This window comes from Protobothrops mucrosquamatus, unplaced genomic scaffold (assembly GCF_001527695.2).
Source record: "Protobothrops mucrosquamatus isolate PMUCROS unplaced genomic scaffold, P.Mucros_1.0 scaffold_283, whole genome shotgun sequence".
Taxonomy (NCBI): domain Eukaryota; kingdom Metazoa; phylum Chordata; class Lepidosauria; order Squamata; family Viperidae; genus Protobothrops; species Protobothrops mucrosquamatus.
In genome coordinates this window covers 470,295-489,359 of record NW_015386359.1, presented here as the reverse complement: position 1 = coordinate 489,359, position 19,065 = coordinate 470,295, and the positions used below count along the sequence as shown (strand labels likewise).

The 19,065-nt window shown below is 37.6% G+C and overlaps 1 protein-coding gene across 1 annotated transcript in view; it reads left to right on the top strand.

Moving 5' to 3' along the window:
• The first annotated feature begins 306 nt into the window (after nt 1–306).
• The window catches only part of GRHL2 (grainyhead like transcription factor 2), a 73,825-nt gene continuing 55,066 nt past the window's right edge, over nt 307–19,065 (top strand). Inside the window, exons 1-4 of the mRNA XM_015831868.1 lie at nt 307–479; nt 15,971–16,160; nt 16,624–16,691; nt 17,514–17,910. Coding sequence (XP_015687354.1) covers nt 460–479; nt 15,971–16,160; nt 16,624–16,691; nt 17,514–17,910 — 675 coding nt within the window. The 5' untranslated portion in view covers nt 307–459. The remainder of the gene's footprint in view (nt 480–15,970; nt 16,161–16,623; nt 16,692–17,513; nt 17,911–19,065) is intronic.

Genomic DNA, 19,065 nt, shown 5'->3' with positions numbered 1-19,065 from the left:
CCAATGGCTGCTCACCTGAAGGCCCGCTCCACCCAATCAGCTCGCGGCTCGTCCCTCTTGCCTGCTATCCTTGAGTGAAAGAATCCAGCTTCTCTTGGGAAAGTTACCTGTAGGCGCCTTCAGCTTTTGTTGCTTGGCTGCTCGGTGTCCTAAACCGCGGGGGGGAGGGAGTGCAAAAGAAAAAAAGGCCAGCCAGTCTTCTTCCCACATGCGAGGGGCGGGGAGAAGGGGGCTTTACCTGTCCCACTCCTACCTCTGCGGCTGGCTGAGGGAGAAGTAGAGGGGGGAAAGAAAAGCAGAATTACCAGTAGCTCTGGTTCTGCCGTCCCGGGAGCTCGCTCGCTCTCACACGCGAGCGCACACACACACACACACCTTTACCTGCACAGACTTGAAAGTCCAGTTTCACCAGAGAGACTGAGGCATCTGGAAAAGGGGAGAGAGTTCATTGGATCAAACATGTCACAAGAGACGGACAAGTAAGTGATCACAGCCAGCTTGCTACTTTTGCTGCTCCTGAACGGATCAACTGGTTGGTTGTGTTTTCTTTCCCTTAAAGAAAAAAAACAAAACAAAACACGATCTCGGTGGTGGACGCACTGCGATTACATTTCCTCCTTTATACAAGGAATACAGGGGTTAAATAGAACCCACAGGAGAGCTATTGAATTCCACTAACTTCCCCAATCTCTTTTCCAATCCCCCCCCTCTTTTTTTTTAAAAAAAGAAATAATTGGCTCTGGGTTCTCTGTGTAACTTTCCCAAACTTTGGGAAGAGCTTTACTTCTGCGCTAAGCAACTGGAGGACCAATGCCTTCATGTCCTTCAGGGCCTAGATATGAAACGCGATTCTTGGCTTTTGTATGTGAATGCAACAAAAGAGCTTTTATATTGGATCAGAAACGGCCATCTTCTTCCCGTTTTCTTGGGACTTCTGCATGTGTATTTTGGGATAGAAAGATGTAAAAGATGGAGTTTAGGAATTCTTTATTTCAAACGGGGGGGTGGGGATAAGATGGTGAGGAACGGGGGCATGGGCAAAGGGACGGATTAAAAACACCCTGATTCTAGAATTAGAAAATAAGCATATTGTAGAAGGGAGCATGCAGGGGAGAGGAATATTCCCCCCCCTCCAGTAAGAGGAAGTGATTTTAAGTAAAAATATTATTTTGTTTTTCCACTAGGTTGTATGTACATGTGGCATAAAATATTCCACTCCATGATAAAATGTTATGAATTTCACTTCCTTAAATCCTCAAATAAGAGTAAAATCAAAACTCACTTTATTAAAGATGTCAAAATTCTTTGAAAAACTTTAGGTTGTACATAGAGGTATCTTGAAATAAGCAATAAAGCCTACTGTTTAAGAATGTTCATAATAAATCAAATAACATTAGCATTTTTTTTGAAGTTCTAACACACCAACCCTAAAGGACATTGTGATTCTGGGATTGTTGTGTGTGCAGGCATAACACTCTATTCTACAGTGGCCTCCCTTGTATTCCTTTCCCCGTTTTCAAATGGGTGCAAGGTGGAAGTTAGACAATCTTGCCCAGGCTTCATCTTCCACTCCCAGCACCTCCCTATGACTGCGTCTTCCTTATGGCAGTTGTTACTGGCTCTTTCTGAGCTTCCTGGTAGCTGCAGATCCTACCAATGCTAAAGGGAGAAGGCCAGGATCTTGCAGTGGGCTGGGTCTGAAGATCAGGAATAACAGATTGTATCTTGAACTTACTTCTGAGCCTGTGCAGCACATTGTTACCAAGCACAAGAAGATCATCTCTAGCACTGGGACAAAACTCCTGTTGTGGAGTTTCTGTCCTGGGCTACTGGTGAGGAAAAGGGAAAGACAAAAGATGAGGGAGGGAAGCAGAAATCAACAGGATTCAGTTTAGCAGGAAAAAGAACTTGACAAATTCTTAATGTGAGAAAGCTGGTTGGTGAAAAAGGACTGACTCTCTTGAAAGTTGAGAGTGGAATACATAAAGTTCCATAATTAGAAAATGACTAATATAGCAGTGATGTATTGGTCTCCCCCTCCCACACACACACACACACTCTGTCCATTGGGAAGAAATTTATCTTTTCTCGATCAGTACAAGAGGGCTAGATCATTCAAAATAAGGTGGCCTCTCCATGGAGTCTTTTGGAACTTCTTTTAATGCATAATAACTCTCAGTTGATTCAAGGTTGTGTGCAAAGAGCGATGATGGTTTTGATTTGATAAAACAAGATGAAAAGGTTTAATCCTTTACATCACCTCCTGGAACTTTTAGAAGGTGGTTTTGTTCCATGTAGCACCTTATTCATTATTAAAGTAGGTGTGCCCATTCAAGTCTGGTATGAAGGACAATGGTTCAAAATACAGATTTTGATCGGTATCTGAGATGTTACGTATTTGCCTGGGTTAGTCAAAGTGTCTTGAAAAGCATAGGCTGTTCTAATCCTTTGAGTAGAAGTGAAGGAAATGTGTGTTTTTCTTTTCTTTTTGTTTTTTAATGCTTTATTTCTGTGGCTAAAGTAGTCAACCAGATTTTGGTTTAATGCCAAAATTAATTTGTGTAACGTTCAGGCTACATTCCTATGAACATTTTACTTAATATCCTTAATTTATTGGATTTGTTTTCCAATAAATGGGTTTAGGATTACTCTGCAAGACATATGTGATAGGTAAGGCATTCTCATTTATTTCATGCAATATTTTATACAAAGTTTTAAAAGTATTATTGTTTTAATTTTTATTTACATAGTTGCATTAAACCATCTAGTACTTAAACTATTTCTATATGAAAATAAGGTTCCTTACAAAACTAACCAATAAATTCACAATATCCTTTTTGCTGTGCACGTTATCCTTCAAATTTATTATATGGCTGCTACTAATTTTATTTTTCCACCAATGGCAACAATTTTTATTCCTTTTTATGTGGAGGAAGTTAGACTGAAAGACTTCTAATGAACCTTCAGCTTTTATTCTCAGAAGCAGTTGGAGATGGGAGAATGGGGAAACTTGGCAAAGGTGTAGATATTTCTAGATTTGAATCTGTAATAGATCACAGAGACACTTGTCAAGAGACAGCTACTTTAATCCCACATTGGATGCAGCAGCAACTTTTCTAATCTGATGTCCATCTCTTGTTTCCATTTGAAAGGGTCTTCCAAATGTTTCTAGCTGTGTATATATTTTATTTGTTATATCACCTTTTCTTTAATTACTTAAAGTTATCTCCATTTATTTTTTATATTTGTAACAATTCTTTGAGGTTATATCTGACTCAAAGTCAGCCAATGACCTGGGATTTAGAATTTGGATCTTTCCAGTCCTAATTCAACCCTCTAATTATACAACAATAGTTCGCTTGGCTGTGAACCCTTGGGAAACAGGGAATGGTCTGCATTTCAAGAAGATTGGGCATTTAAAAAAAACTATTTTTCTGAACATAATGCAGCTTTATTTTGTGAAAACTAATTTTTCTCCTTGTCAGTAGAGGTATTGCCCTTCAGGAAAGTTAAACACAATAGGCTATTAAAAATGAGGAGGATATAAAACCCATTTCAAGCAATGCTCTCTGTGAATATGGGTAGAGGCAGTTGAGTACATATCACTAAATTCACATACTACAGTGAGCAGTGAGTAATATGTTCTTAGGTTGATGAGATGTATAAAGGGAGTGGAGGGTATGACTGTAAGCCACAGTTTGAAACTAGGGTTTGTTATTTTTTTTACTAACTGCTATTTTCTTTGGAAGATATCAAAATAAGGATGGCTGGTTGGTTTGTGGTGTCTTAGCTTACTCTTGATTTGTTTCTGTGCCCCATTCAGGTTTCCAATCAATGCAGAGAAACACAAGGCAAAACCAGTTAAGGCTGAAGTTATCATTGGCTAAACAAGCCATAATTATTTTGCTTATCTGTAAAGTTTCTAGCATTTTCAGTAAGCAGTGGATAAAAATATTACAACTTGTTCTACTTTGAGCAGCCTTTGAAAAATATTTAGAAACTTCAATTGGTGCAAAATGCAGCAACAAAACAGCTCACTGGTGACAATACTAGGATCATATGCCTGAACTGGGCAATCTGTATATGTTTCCAATTGTTTTGTGACACAATTTAATGTGCTGATTTAAGTCTAAAATAGCTTAAGGCATAATTCTGTCATTATAAACTTGTTCATGCATTAAGATCTGCAGGCAAGGTCCTCTTAAAAATGCCTTTGCATTCAGAATCCTGTTTATTGGGTGTTTGTAAGAAGGCTCCCTAACGTAGTTCAATCTCTAGGAACTGGTGTTTGATTCCCAGTCTCTGTCTTTTGGAGATGGACTTAAGACTCGCCATGGAAACTAGATCTTTTCATTTCCTTTAGATTGATTCCAATATTTATTTGTGCCATTTAATTATGTTCAAGGGTTTATGTACTTCTGATAGCCATTTTGAGATGGAAAATTGAAAGAGAAATGTAAAAACAACGAGCGAATGAGCTATAGCATAGTATAATTATTGTATTATATTTGTATCTTTTTTGTTGTTGTTAGATCATTCAAGGAACTATTACAGCAATAAAATGTTAACATAATATTATAAAAATTGAATGATAGCCCTAGAATTTAGACTTATATACTGTTCCACAATGCTTTACAGCACTCTGTAAGTAGTTTATAAAGTCAGAATATTGCCTCCAACAATCTGGGTCCTCATTTTACTGATCTCAGAAGGATGGAAGGATGGATGAAGCCAGTCAGGATCAGACTCCTGGCATTGGGCAGTCAGCTGCAATACTGCATTCTAACCATGGCACCACCTCCTTAGAGTACCATATAGAGCCGGGATAAGCCACCTATGTCCAATAGGGTGGATGTGACCTGTTCCTTGAAATCGTCTTGCCTTTGGTCATCCAAATAAGTATATTTACCCAGCCTGTAAGAAAGAAAGCACTTAGCATCTTCTTGGGTGACCATCTTGGTAACAGTTTTACCGGATGCTTCAACATGGCCAGAAGAACAATTTGGAAATGGTACTAGTGATACATGGACTCTGGACCATACATAGAAAAAAATTGCCAACCCCTGATAATAGAGCAATTTGAAGTAGATTAAACTAAAAAGGACTGTTTAAAGCAATTTTTGATGCCTTTCCCAAAAACAGAAAGTATGGAAGCTGAGTGTGATCTTTAAGAATATTCTCAGTTTGAGAAAAATGTAAGAGAAGATCTTCTCCTTTGGGCCTAACACATAGACATCAAAAAGCAGGAACATCTTTAAAAGGCTACTTCTACTTCTGGACAAGTTCATATAAAGCCAGGAAATCCCTCAAGTAGATATAGTTTTTTTAAAAGGCTAAATCAAGATGTAATTATGATAGTCAACCAATTTATGTAGGCAAGACAGTGTCAATGCAACCATGTTGACTGATGGCAATTCTGAGATTTATCTTTTCTGTTTGCCCATCACTACATCCTGATGTAAGTTATAAATAACTGAATTATGATGTGCATTACAAGTCATTTTAGGAGTCCTTCATCACATAGTCAAGCTGAAGACCCTTCACCTACCATGAGTACTCTTAGAGTTATACTTAAAATGCCAGGTTTTTTTTTTCTCCTAGGAGAATTTCCAAAAATTCTTGACAGCTTCATCCCATTAGCAGTTCCTTGACTGTTAAATTTCTCTTTACTGCACCTGCATGACAATTCCTGAAGGAATTTCTTATCTTAGTCCGCTATAAAGATTGGTAACATGGTTGCACTTAGTCCACTATAAAGATGAGTTCGTGGTTGCACTTAATCTTTTAGTGAGTCAGGAATGGTCTGAAATCGATAGGTACTCATCAACCAAGGGGACAGGAATGGGATTTCCAATTTTAAATGGAAAAGCCTGTGGTGCCTTTGAAACCATAATTAGGCATCAACAAATGATGGAGAGAGAGAGAGAGAGAGAGAGAGAGAGAGAGAGAGAGAGAGAGAGATGCAATTGATTTTTTTTTACAAATATAGAACTGATGATTAAGTGAAAATAATACTAGTATAGTTGTATTTCTGATTCACCTCTCATATTGCTACATTTCAGGAGGCCAGAATAATAAACAGTCTAGTTTACTAGTGTTTGATTCCAAGGAAGAGTACCTTGCCTTTTTAAGTCTATAATTTTGAAACTATATTCTTCATAATATATTGGATTTCTCATCATTATTCTGATTTAAAAGTGGCACACAAATATTGTAAAATGCGAGATCAAGCAAACTTCTCTGCATTCCTAGCAACCCACACAACTCCAAGCATTTATATAGTTAGTAAATAGGAACGGCACCTTAAGGCCTATTAAGTTTGGAAATGCCCTTAAAGTAGAATCCCTTTCATTTAAACAGGATATTAGCTCATTTGCTGGAGCCAGGTTTAGATCTCAAAATTTGTAAAAGGAATTCAAGTGAGACATGTTTCACAGAGAAGGTCTCCAATCAAGCAGATATAATCAAAATAGCTTCAGGGGAAAAACCCAAGTTTTCTTTTCCAGATCCTGACAGCATAGGAACTCTTTGTTAAGTTTTGGATGAATTCTCCATGTATACTAAACTTTTTGCTTGGAAAATTAAGAGGCACGTGCAGTGCAGTGATCTTAGGTTTGTGTGTGTGTTGTAATAAATAAATACATCACAAAGAAATAAGACAGAAAATATTTAGTGGGAATACATATAACGGGAAGCCACCAAAACAGAATCCATTTCAAAATATTAACCATCCGTGCACTCTAGCAAGCTGGCTAATCCAGTTTCCCATTCATAACAAACAAGCATCATTGTGCCAAATTAAGATGACTTAATTAAATCAAGACGATTAAAAAAATGTTTGCATATTTCCCATGTGTTGACTCTTTGTGTCCTTTTACTTTGGGAGAAAAACATCAGGAAGGGACTGTCAACAATTATCCTTGCAGGGAATTATGGGAGTATTTGTCCAATTGCACACTTGGTATATGAAACTGGCACTATAATTCTGTACATGATTATTCAGAAATGATTTTGCTGTGCTGAGTCTTGCATGTTAAGCCTAAATGCATGGACTTGATATAGTCATCTTGCTATGGATTTGTTATAATGGATTAAAAAACTGGGATTGAAAATTTATAAATAAATGTTCCTTCTTTTCCTTTTTCATCTCTCTCTCTTTTCTGTTGTCTATAGAAAGCGAGTTAATAAGTTGCTCAAGGCAGAGATTTATTTCCTGTTGGTGTTCAATAACAAATTTTACAAGTCCCATTAATCAGCAAATATGAATTACTGTAAAATCTGAAAGACATTTTTGTCCTTTTGTATTTTAAAAGAGAATATAGCTATTGGAAATGTTGACCTAAATCTATCTGTGAAATTCTGTCCTGTACAGGATGAGGAGAGAACTTATTTTTGCATTCAGACTTTTTTATGTTACTGTTCTCCTAATCCATGCTAGGACTATTTTATAATATACAACTCCCAGTTATGGACATGAGCTGACATGAAAATGAGGTGCTTTGATCTAGGATCCATCCTCCAAAAGGGAAGAGGAGGAAAGGAAAGGAAAGGAAAGGAAAGGAAAGGAAAGGAAGGAAGGAAGTTATTATCTACACTATAAGTAAATAGAAATGTGATACTGGCTATAGTCGTTACTAGGATTTAAAACAATGAAGAAGTTATGAAAATACGCTTAAAATTTTCTATCTGTGATTCACCAAATAGAAACATAATTAAAAGAACGTTCAGCCTACTTAGATGTCATTCAAGTCAATAAAACTTCCATATTTTGTGATGCTATTAAATTCCTGAGGATGTCCAACCTATTACAAGCATAAAAATGTTGCTGCCTGATTGACTTCTAATTTAATCTTTTCTCCCTCTGTTTCATGATTTCCTTAATCTAATCTCCATCTTGTTTTCTGCAGCACTTTTAGTATTCTCCTTGGTACCCAGGAGTCTTTCGGCTGTCGTTCCTATCACTGTAGTTCCTATCACGAAAAGAAAAATAAGAAAGACTCTAGTAGTTGTTTGTCACCTTTATTTCCCAGCTTGACCTTCTGGGGGCCCAGAGGATTCTTAAAGAATAATGGCAAGAGACAACTATTCTGATCACGCTCACCACCTTCAGAAAAGAGAAGGGGGAAATGAGATCTCTCTTGCTTCCTAAGGTAGAATGAGATAAGAATTGAGCTGGGGTGCACAGCGTATGATGCACTGATTGCATGCAATCTGACACCATTGCCTTTGTGCCCCCCCCCCAGATCAAATAGTTGGGGCAAAACATTCAGAATGGTTTTTTTTAATGGAGGCGATAGAAGAGATTAAGGAGCAAGATGGATATTTGCAAATACTTACAACACCATTTTACATCTTAGAACTGCTGAAAGTCTATAGCCAAGCTTATCTTTTGAAAGCCAACCCTCAACTCAAAGCCTAATGGAGCCTTTGGACCAACAGAATTTGTTCATCCCTGGAAACAGAGGGTCAGTGCATAATTTGGTGGATTGCTTGATTTCATTAATGAAGATCATGACAATGGTGGTAAACGTTTCTGAGGATTACTGTGCCAATAAGAAAATTTGGGAATTTGCCACCTGGCTTCTGGCAATTTTTCAGACTCGGCATGAGAAATTTTGGCTTTTCATAGTTTTAAGGCAAGAAAACTCAAATACTGTATTATAATGTAAAAATAAGTTTAACCTGTCTAATTAAAAAGAAATCTGAAGCTGGTCCTAAAACCATTTAAAAAAATATAAGTGCCTAGTTTCATCCTTCTTGTGATATACCTGTCTCCTTAAATTAGTATCCACCCAGTTGCTGCATGTCTGTGTATAAAAGGGGACACCAAAAAAGGTCTTATGCTCATCAGCTAAATGATTCACAACCCAGTGTAAAAGGGAAACAATGTTTCAGAGGGTGGATGCCTGGCACATTTAGATCTTTCAGTGATTCACACATTCTGATTGAGATAAAATAATGATACTATGAATCAGGACTGAGCAACCTGCACAATGCATAGGGTTTTCACACCTATTTTTGTGGCACCTAAAGCTTCCTTTTTCCAAATTATATTACTGAAAACTAACAGCAAAAATCATATTTTTACTGATATGATTTTTATTTTAGTTTAACCATGAAGATGGGTGCATTAAGTCTTTGCCAGGCTTCACACATCTCTGTTGTATTACTTACCCTAAGCTAAAAAAAGCACTTGGAAAATTCAACACGACCAACTCCAGTGGTGTAGCTCCACCACCAACCCTGCCTGTGCTCCTTGTATCACAAGTAATTATTTGTCCCTGCTATAAAACATATTTCAATGAAGAAGAAAAGGCTTTTAAAAGAAAGTTTTATGCTGCCTTCTATCAATCATGTTTATATTTATCTAGTCATGTATATGTTCCCCTTGAAGTCAGTCCATGGCATAAAACATTTTGCATTGAAATATAAGAATATGATAGTGTGTCCCAACATAAATAAATAAACTCAGAGATTATTTTTAATTTGAATGTTTTAATGTATTTATTAAACGTATGTCCCTTTTCTCCTTTTTTAGAAGCTTAAGGAGGCATAGTGTCCTTTCTCCTATTTTTCCCACAAGTCTGTGAGATTGGGTAGGTTAAGAATGACTGGCCCAAGATCATCTAGCAAACTTTCTTTCCAACTCGTAAACGTAACCGCCATGCCACATTGGTTCTCTTACAGCCACTGTTGTTGAGAGATATTGTCATATCCTAAACTGATGCTATACTTGTGAGATAGTCCAGACAGGAAGCACACCCAGAAGAACTAACTAGTGTAAGTTTGTAAGTTAGCAGTAAGCCCTCCTAGTGGCTAAATTCCCTATTATCTAACCATTAACCTGGCTACAGTTGTTTCTGTCTCCCAAGGTTATTCCCATATGTCATTACAATTGTAGTATGTAACCTATTCATCTGTATACCACGTGTCCATTTGGAGATGGAGGGGATCTTCTCCAGGCAAAGTTAATTTAAGATGGACTGCCAAATGCAAAAACAAGTGAACAATTGTTTTTCTAAAAATAGATCCCCTTCCCCCTTCACAGACAAAAGCTGATTTGACTGAGAACTGAATCCCACTTACTATTGGGGATAAGATAACAACACTCTTTGGCCTTAAAAGACAGCAGATGAGCTCTGGGAGATGGTAGAAAAACAACATGGCTTTCTTATTTACCCTCTTGCTATTCTGACCCTCTGCAAGGTTTCATGATGGGATCATCATGAGAGAGAGAGAGAGAGAGAGAGAGAGAGAGAGTCCTGCATTACAAATCTGCTTATGGAAAACCATGGAAATATTCCAAGATAAAGCTCTACATGTTATTTGGCTTAAGTAGAAATTTTCCTATTGAGAAATCTGGAAGGTGGCCTTTCCTTGAAATGAGCTTCATTTCTTTTCTCAGGACAATTTGTTTATTTGTCAGGTGGAAAAACAAACACACAGCCTATTGCTCTCTGATGGGTGCTTTGTTACTCTAAACCTATAAGAATGAAACCGATAAGATGCATGCATGATCGCTTTTGCTTCCCCCCCCCCCAAAGTTAAAATCCTCCTATTGACTTATTCCTTCTTGAAACATCAAATATAGCCTTTCCTAGCCTGGCACTACCCAGGTGTTGGAACTACAACTCCAGAATTATCAGCCAGCAAAGTCTCTCTTAATTTCAAGTTTGCTTGATTGACTACTAGTTTTCTATGAAAGGGAGTGGATTGCAGTGGAGTGGAAGAGAATTTCTGGAATTGGCACCAGTTTCTTTAGGCTCTGTTTTCTGACACTCAGTGAAATTCAGTACATTTTTAAACAATAGGTAGTGAACTTAATCAAAGTCAGGAAGGAGTTTGTGTGTGTGTGTGTGTGTGTGTGTGTGTACAGAATTTCAGGAGTAAAATCCTGGATCACCAATCCTCTTCTGCACCATTCTTAGATTCCTTCTGCTCTTGGTCCCTTGGCAGATGTCTCACGAGTTGTATTGCCCCCAAGAAATTACTCCTGTCTTTTGTGCTGCATCTGACTTTGACTGCTTCAAGGTTGCTTAATGTATAGATTGTATCTACCTTCTGGGTCATTCTCAATTAGCTGGCTTCATCAAAGGCAGTGAAGCCTTGCCTTGGGGGAAGGTCAGGGTTAGGTTGAGGTTAGCTACATCAAGATAACTAGATGAAGATCCCCCCCTCCCCCAAACACACTGTAGAGCAAGCAAACTCTGCTTGAAGGTGAAAGAGAAGACAAATAACATTTTCTGCATTTGGCAGAGAAATTGAAACTTGCAGTTCAAGAGTTCTATTTAAAATATAATCATTAGGTTCTCCCCCATATTTTTATCATCGCCTCCCAGGCCTTATCTTCCTCCCTCATATTCCTTCTGCCATTCATTCTTTGAAAATGGCACCTGTAAAAATTATTTCAGCCAAGTGTTCAGATAAGCAGCAATGAATTTTCCTTTCAAATAATCCAGGGTGGCCCTTTTATATTTGGTATAATGCAGTAGTAATAGGGAAAAATATCCAAACAAATGCAAGGAGCTATTGCTTTCTACGGGAAGCTGCTATGCCATTTAGTGTGTTTCTTGCAATACTAAATACTAACAACTGACTGTCCCTATTCTGATAACCCAAGATCTATATCCCTCAAATTGAGCTGTATAATCTTTGTAACTGATGTAAATCTGGAGTGGAGTGGAGCACTGTTTGGCAGCTCTAGAGCAGGGCTTTTCAATCAGTGGTACGGGTACCACCTGTGGTACATTGGCACCTGGCAGGTGGTACGCGACCATCCTAGAAAAGTGGTAGTGGGGAGGGGAATGAGCTGAACCGGTGTCAGCACCGCACAAGCCTGAACGAGAGATGGCTGGAGCTGCAGGGCTATCAGGGCTCAGCAGAAGCACCAGGATCAGTGCCGCTTTCCAGCTGATCGGCGCTTCTTCAGGGCTGTCAGGGCTCAGTGGAAGCACCAGGATCAGTGCCAGGCTCCAGCTGGAGCTCGGCGCTGATCCTGGCGCTTCTTGTGAGCCCAGAAGAAGCACTGATCAGCTGGAATGTTGCAGCATCTCCAGGGTCTTGTGATTTACATTCATATGCTTGGCAACTGATTCATATTTATGACGGTCATAGTGTCCCAGGGTCATGTGAAGTGACCAAAATCTGCTGCAACCACCCAGCAGACGGGTGGAATAAAAACCAACCCCCCCCACCTCTGCTACCAATCCTCAACAGAAATGCTCACAACAATGAAAACCTCGGACAGGAGGAAGAGGGCCGCTGGGTGGGCAGGCAGGTGTCTTGCTTGGCTCTGGCTTGGGGTGCACTTTTTTCAGTGCTATTATAACTTTGAACAGTCATTAATCAAACTGTTGTAAGTCGAGGACTTGCAGGTAGCACTTTATCACTTTTTCCCTTTTGGGGGGGGTCAAGTTTTTGACACCTTGCTAGGCGACTGGTGGTACTCGGATATTGCCATATCCTAAAAGTGGTACAATGGATGAAAAGGTTGAAAAGCCCTGCTCTAGGGCATCCTTGGGGGAGGGTGAGAAAAGATGGCAAAAGTAGTGGATTAATATCTATGGAGATTCTCAGACATCCTGTCATAGTTGTCCCAAGGGTGTTTTTTCAAAATGCAACTGGACTTTCATACAAGAAGCTTCTTTTCTGAGAAGAAAAACATCTTCAAGGAAAAATGAAGAAAGTCTGATTGTCTTTTGAAAAAGTGCCTTTGGCTAATGGATTAATGGAGCTCTGGCAAAAATACGGGTGACCTCAGGATTTCTTTGGGATTCTTTTTTCCTGGTTTTGCTGGGGAAATTGCTTTTTTAAAATCCATGTATGGGTTTTAAGTGTTTCCTGGGTCAACTGGTGAGAAAGTAGGTGTTTGATTTTAGACGTTTGGGGGCTGCATACAGTACATTCCTCATACACTTGGATTACTTTCTTGTGATATAAATGAAAGCAGATATTTGTAGTGTTCTAATACAAAAAAATGATATTTGATTTAATTTCCCATTTTTAACCAATTAATTCCTGGTAGGAAGATATTTAAACATGGAACGGAACTATGTTGAATCAACAATATTAATGTTATTTGTTTGATATTTGTTGGCCATATAAAAAGCTTTGCATGGAGAATATGGGTGTAGAATTTGTCCTTGAAATTTAGGTACATAGCTAGAGCTCCTTCAAAAACTATTACCAAGTAATAATGATTAGGACATTGGAGAAAATTATGAAATTGATGGGAAATAATTGTTTTAACCATCTTAATTTAATGTAAATTTAATTTAGATTTTGTGCCACTCCTAGTATTTTTGTTAGAAAATTCATGGCACTTTATTCAATGATTAAAGACAACTCATGGCCTCAAAAAGATTGAACATTTCTGATTTTGAGCAGACATGTTCAATATTTGGCATCTTCTGTTTAAAAAAAGTCCAATAGCTAGTGAGATCCATTGCTTATCACAGATAATATTGGGTTTCATAAACAATAAGTTGGATTCTGATGTCAGAGCAATTTCTTATATTCCTAAGGATGTGCATAGGTTAGTTATCATTAGTTATCAGGGGACTGGAGGCTAAAACATATAAGGAACAGTTGCTGGAATTGGGTATGTCTAGTCTAATGAAGAGAAGGATGAGGGGTGACATGATAGCAGTGTTCCAATATCTCAGGGGCTGCCACAAAGAAGAGTCAAGCTATTCTCCAAAGCACCTGAAGGCAGGACAAGAAGCAATGGATGGGAACTAACCAAAGAGAGAAGCAACCTAGAACTAAGGAGAAATTTTCTGACAGTTAGAACAATTAATCAGTGGAACAACCTGCCTCCAGAAGCTGTGAATGCTCCAACACTGGAAGTTTTAAAGAAGAGACTGGACAGCCATTTGTCTGAAATGGTATAGGGTTTCCTGCCTGAGCAGGGGGTTGGACTAGATGACCCCCAAGGTCCCTTCCAACTTTGTTGTTGTTGTTGTTGTTGTTGTTATTATTATTATTATTATTATTACTACTACTACTACTACTATTATTATTATTATTATTATTATTATTATTATTATTATTATTATTTTCTGATAATTTGTCAAGCAGTGCCCTGAATAAAGAAACTTTAAAAACATTTTAAAACTACATGCTAATTCAGTATGGATAGTTTATCTTGGGATATACCTAGTTAAAAGCTCAAGGACGGAGGTAATACAGTATATATAAACTGCTTGTTAAAATATTTTAAGTTCTAGTATTTGATAATGGTAAAGCTATTGTGTAATTGATTCAGTGCCTACCTACAAGTTCTGACTTCTTGATATAGCCTGGTATTTCTCAACATTTTTCCATGTCTTGTGTCAATAACTCAACATGTTTGGGCAATTATTATGACTCGACTTCTGACATCTGATAGATCTCACCTCCCTTAAAAAAAACAAAAAACCTCAGACTTCCAGACTAAGCATTGAGGGAGGAGCTGCTATCTTCATTTTTAGGAGCACTGGCACATTTTAGGCATTGTAGGGAATAAAAATGGAGCCTGCAGCCCATTGCTACTGTGTAATCACTATTATTGTAGATTATTATAGTATTGTAGATAGCGCTGGGCAGGGAGTTGATTGGAGGAAGATGCTGCCTTTGAAATGGACCTGCTGGCCAACATTTTCCCAAAGGCAATCTCAAACACAGAACTCGTCATGTGCTTAATTTTGCACAATTTCAATACTTTTTTTTTTTTAAAGTCTGATGTTGCAATTGAATGCATGATCAAACTTAGTCAATAGTTACAAATAGTAAACCACCTTTTACTTGATTTCCAGAGTTATGGGTGTTCTGTAATTTTATTAGTAAAATCAGTTTTTTGACTGGGACAGCTGGACAACTCTGCCAGTCATCACAGTATCTTAGTTGCATGTAACAAATATTAAGCTTTGCTTGGGAAAGTGAGAGGATAGCAAGCCAAATAAATAGTTTAGAGGAATATTCTATTTTTAAAAAAATGATCAGGATTTTGGTCAAGAGTGACCATGTAGTATATAAGTTGAATTATTATTATTTATTGGAATCTTTTGCAAACAATTTAAGGTATGGGCCCAGTTCTATTAACAAGCTGCCATTTATGGTTTTTGAATACATTACGGACTACTTCTATAGTCAGATTCTTTGATTTTTCATAATTTCCAGTGATTTCTTAACCTAAGATGTTCTTCCCTATTACAAGTGGCCAAAAGTAATTACATGAAAGAAAAGCTCCTGCTTTTTTTATATTTCTCTCTTCCTTCAAGGAATAAATACGTTGTTGCCCTCATTTTGCACTTGATATCACTGTATGAAATAATTCTGAGAGGCTTTGACTTGCCTAAAAGCCAGGTACAAAATTTTGTTTTGGACAAGAAAGACCAGAGAGATTGTAATCCCCAGTCTGTTATTCTGGCCCAAGATAACCCTGTGAAAGTTTTAACAAAATAGAAACCAGATCCCATCATTTCTGATTCTAAGCCAATGCTGTAGCCCCGTTTTTGCCCACCTCATCTTCACCAGTGGTGTTTGATGGTACCATCATCATCATGACAAATGTTGCAAACTGTGATATCTGGAGGGTGCTACATTGGCAATACTGCCCTAGTCATTATTATACAAAATGGTTCTCATTGAAAATGCAGTATTAAGTTATGAAGAGGAATTTCTATACAAAGCTATAATGAAATATGCACATTGGAAAGACTTGAATGTCAGTTCTGTAAAGAACCTTGTCCCTGTTTCCAGTTATGAAATACAGAGACGATCAGTTTTGTTCATTGTTTGCATCTGTTTTTCAGTGGGATAACTGAGCGTACCAATCATTTTTTTTAAATTGTTGCATCATATGTTTTTTTAAAAAAAATTATTAGATTAGTTTTTCATCTCCCATCCTGTTTAGGATTAAAATGAGCTATTGGTAAAGAAAAGTATTCCGGATATGATAGCATGCTTTTTCTGTATTTTTAAACCACAGTAAAAACCGGCTTGTGACTATAGTGCCAAGCGATGCTCCTTTTAATACCAGAAGAGCTTACACAAGTGAAGATGAGGCTTGGAAGTCTTATCTGGAAAACCCCTTAACAGCAGCTACTAAAGCTATGATGAGCATCAACGGAGATGAGGACAGTGCTGCTGCTCTGGGATTATTATATGACTATTATAAGGTAGGAAGTCAACGGCTGAAAGTGGGTTTTTACAGCAGGTAAATCTGTTGCATTTAAATAAATCTGGCTCCTGTTGCATTTCCAGACTCAGTCCAAGAGGTTGATGTGAGGATAATTGGTCTGACACCTAAAGGACAAGGGTACTTTTTTAAACTATGTTTTTTATCAATTGTTATGAGCCACCTGGAGTCATTATACATGGCCATAAGTCCTGAAAATAAATAAATAAATAAATAAATAAATAATTAACCAAGGGATATATTTTAGAACCAGCTGTAATCTGCCCCTGAAGCTGTAGTCTGCTTTGATGAGATCCATAGACTACCAAAGACCAAATAAAACTGATATGAAGTTTTAGATCTGGTCATCAATCCTAACTAGTTTCCTTCACTATCATTAAGGAGCCCTTAATATCCTTTAAATAAATAACAACATTCAAAAGTCGTATGTCCTGATGTTTCAGGTTCCAAGAGATAGAAGATTATTGCCTGTTAACAAAGTGAGTGATAATCAAGAAGACCAGGAGAAAAGGTACAATGTCTCTAAATCTGCATCTCTCTTTCTGTGTATATGTGTGAGGGGAGATTTTGTTTAACTATAAAGATAAAATTAGCCAAGTTAAAAAAAAAATCAAGTTGGGATTATAGAAGATAACCTAAGTATTGTAAACTCTGGAGGTTTTTAAGAAGAGATTGGACAGCCACTTGTCTGAGATGGTATAGGGTTTCCTGCCTGAGCAGGAGGTTGGACTACTAGAAGACCTTCAAGGTCCCTTCCAATTCTGTTATCCTGTTAAACATTTTCTTAAATGTTAAATACTGCTTAATATTATTAAAAAGTTTTAACTGCATCTTGTTCTGAGAAGCTCTCTTTTTTTCATAGTGAGGTCCATGTTCTAGAAGGAACACTCCTGGCTGTTTGTTTCACAGCAAAAGCAACAGCAGCATTCCATGGTGGACTGATAGACAATGGGCAGGCTATCCATAGCACTGTTTCATTAAGATGATTTATTGTTATTTCTATACTGCCCTTCATAAATATGTTTTAGGATTGTTTGCAATATTAATCCAAAGCATTATAAACATCAGGACAGCAGACTGAAATATTGTTTATAGTTCACCTTTCTTTGAAGGAAGTCAAATTTGGCACTCATAATTCTCTCCTTCCACTTACTAGTGAATTTCATGACTCAAGGCAAATTCAAATGTAGGGTTCCGTTCTAGTCCAACACAAATATCAACACCATGCTGACATTTAATTAAATAAATGATTTGATTATTTATTTGCATGCATTTAATCTATTTGTCACCTCTCAAAATTTGCTTTTACTCACTGTATTTTTTCCCCCCTCAGAAACTGTCTTTCCACCAGTGAAACACAAAGTAACTTGAGCAGCAATGGTGAGAATAGAGTACAGGTCTTGAAAACAGTGCCAGTAAATCTCTCTGTGAACCAAGAGCAGCTGGACACTTCCAAAAGGGAGCAGTTCAGTTCAAATGTATCAGGAAGCCCATCCTCCATTTCTGTGACTGGAGTAATGGTAGTGAAAGCAGAAGAATATACCCCAGTTTACATGACTCCTTCAGTGCATTATGCCAGGGGAGAAAATGAAGAACATCGGGGAGTCATATTTGAACATGCGCATTATGAAGTGCCTAGCATCACACCCCATTCAACCTATATGAAAGATGATCAGCGCAGCACTCCAGACAGTACTTACAGTGATACCTTTAAAGATGGAGGAGCAGAGGTATGTCTATTACTTTGGGCAATGTGGGAGCAGAAAGTATGATGTTCATTCATTGTTCACATGTTTTTTATTTTTCTCATTCACTTTATCACCCCATTAAGTCAGTGATTTAGACATAATTGAGAAATAACGTCTGAAATAATGCTTGCATAATATTTCATGGATATTCCTGAGTTGCCAAATGGGATAAATTCCATCTTTGGAGGAAGTCTTCCAAGTGCCCATCTCCTAAGGCAGAGGATGACTAGAGAGTCTCTCAATGCTGTTATAAGTTTGCAGGATTATCTCTGCACCCGGTGCTAACATTCTTATTCTTTCAAATAGCAGAGAGATATATATATATAAAATTTTGTTCTATCACATTTTCTAATCTATTAGCTTAGTCCGTTTGAATTTTGATTCTCTTAGCATTTGAATTTATTATTTTAACTTGTTTTAATGTAGACTGTTTTGAATTTTGTATGCTGCTTTGTATTTGTAAGTTGCCCTGGAAGGCTTAATGAAATATAGATTGTACACTTTTTTAAAATAGTTGAGATTTAGTGTCGTAAGAATCTTTTTTGTACATATGTCTGAAAATGTTTTGGGTGATTCTTGTGTGCAATAATGGAGATATAACATTGTCAGAATACTTCCCTTTTGACTTTTTTTTTCTTTTGGGACATTTATTCAAAGTGTAAACAATGAAATGATCCATTATTATGGGATTTGAAGAGTAATCCTGGAATAAATGCTAAGATTGAAATAGGTTGTGTGAACTCTTGCAAAAAAAGCTTCTAAAGGAAGAATACGTTGGGAGCCCGATATAAAAGAGCTGATAGAAATTATTTATCCAACACCTAGAAAACTATAGTGATGGAACACAATCATGCAATGAGCTCAATCTCACCTTTCTCTCCTGGGGAAATGATATTCTGAAGGGCGGGTGCTTCTATAAAAATGCTCTCTTCCTGGTTCTGCCAGATGACATTTCTTAGCAGATGGAACCTAGAGCATGCCTTTTTTGCCAGAGCTAATGGGATGGGTAGACATAATCAGATAGAGATGGTCCTCCAAATAACTTGATTTCATGCCATGAAGTGCATATTACAGCCAGCAGTGTAAATTGAATCCCAATGCAGCTCAAGGAACAAAGATGTAACATGCACTGGTCAA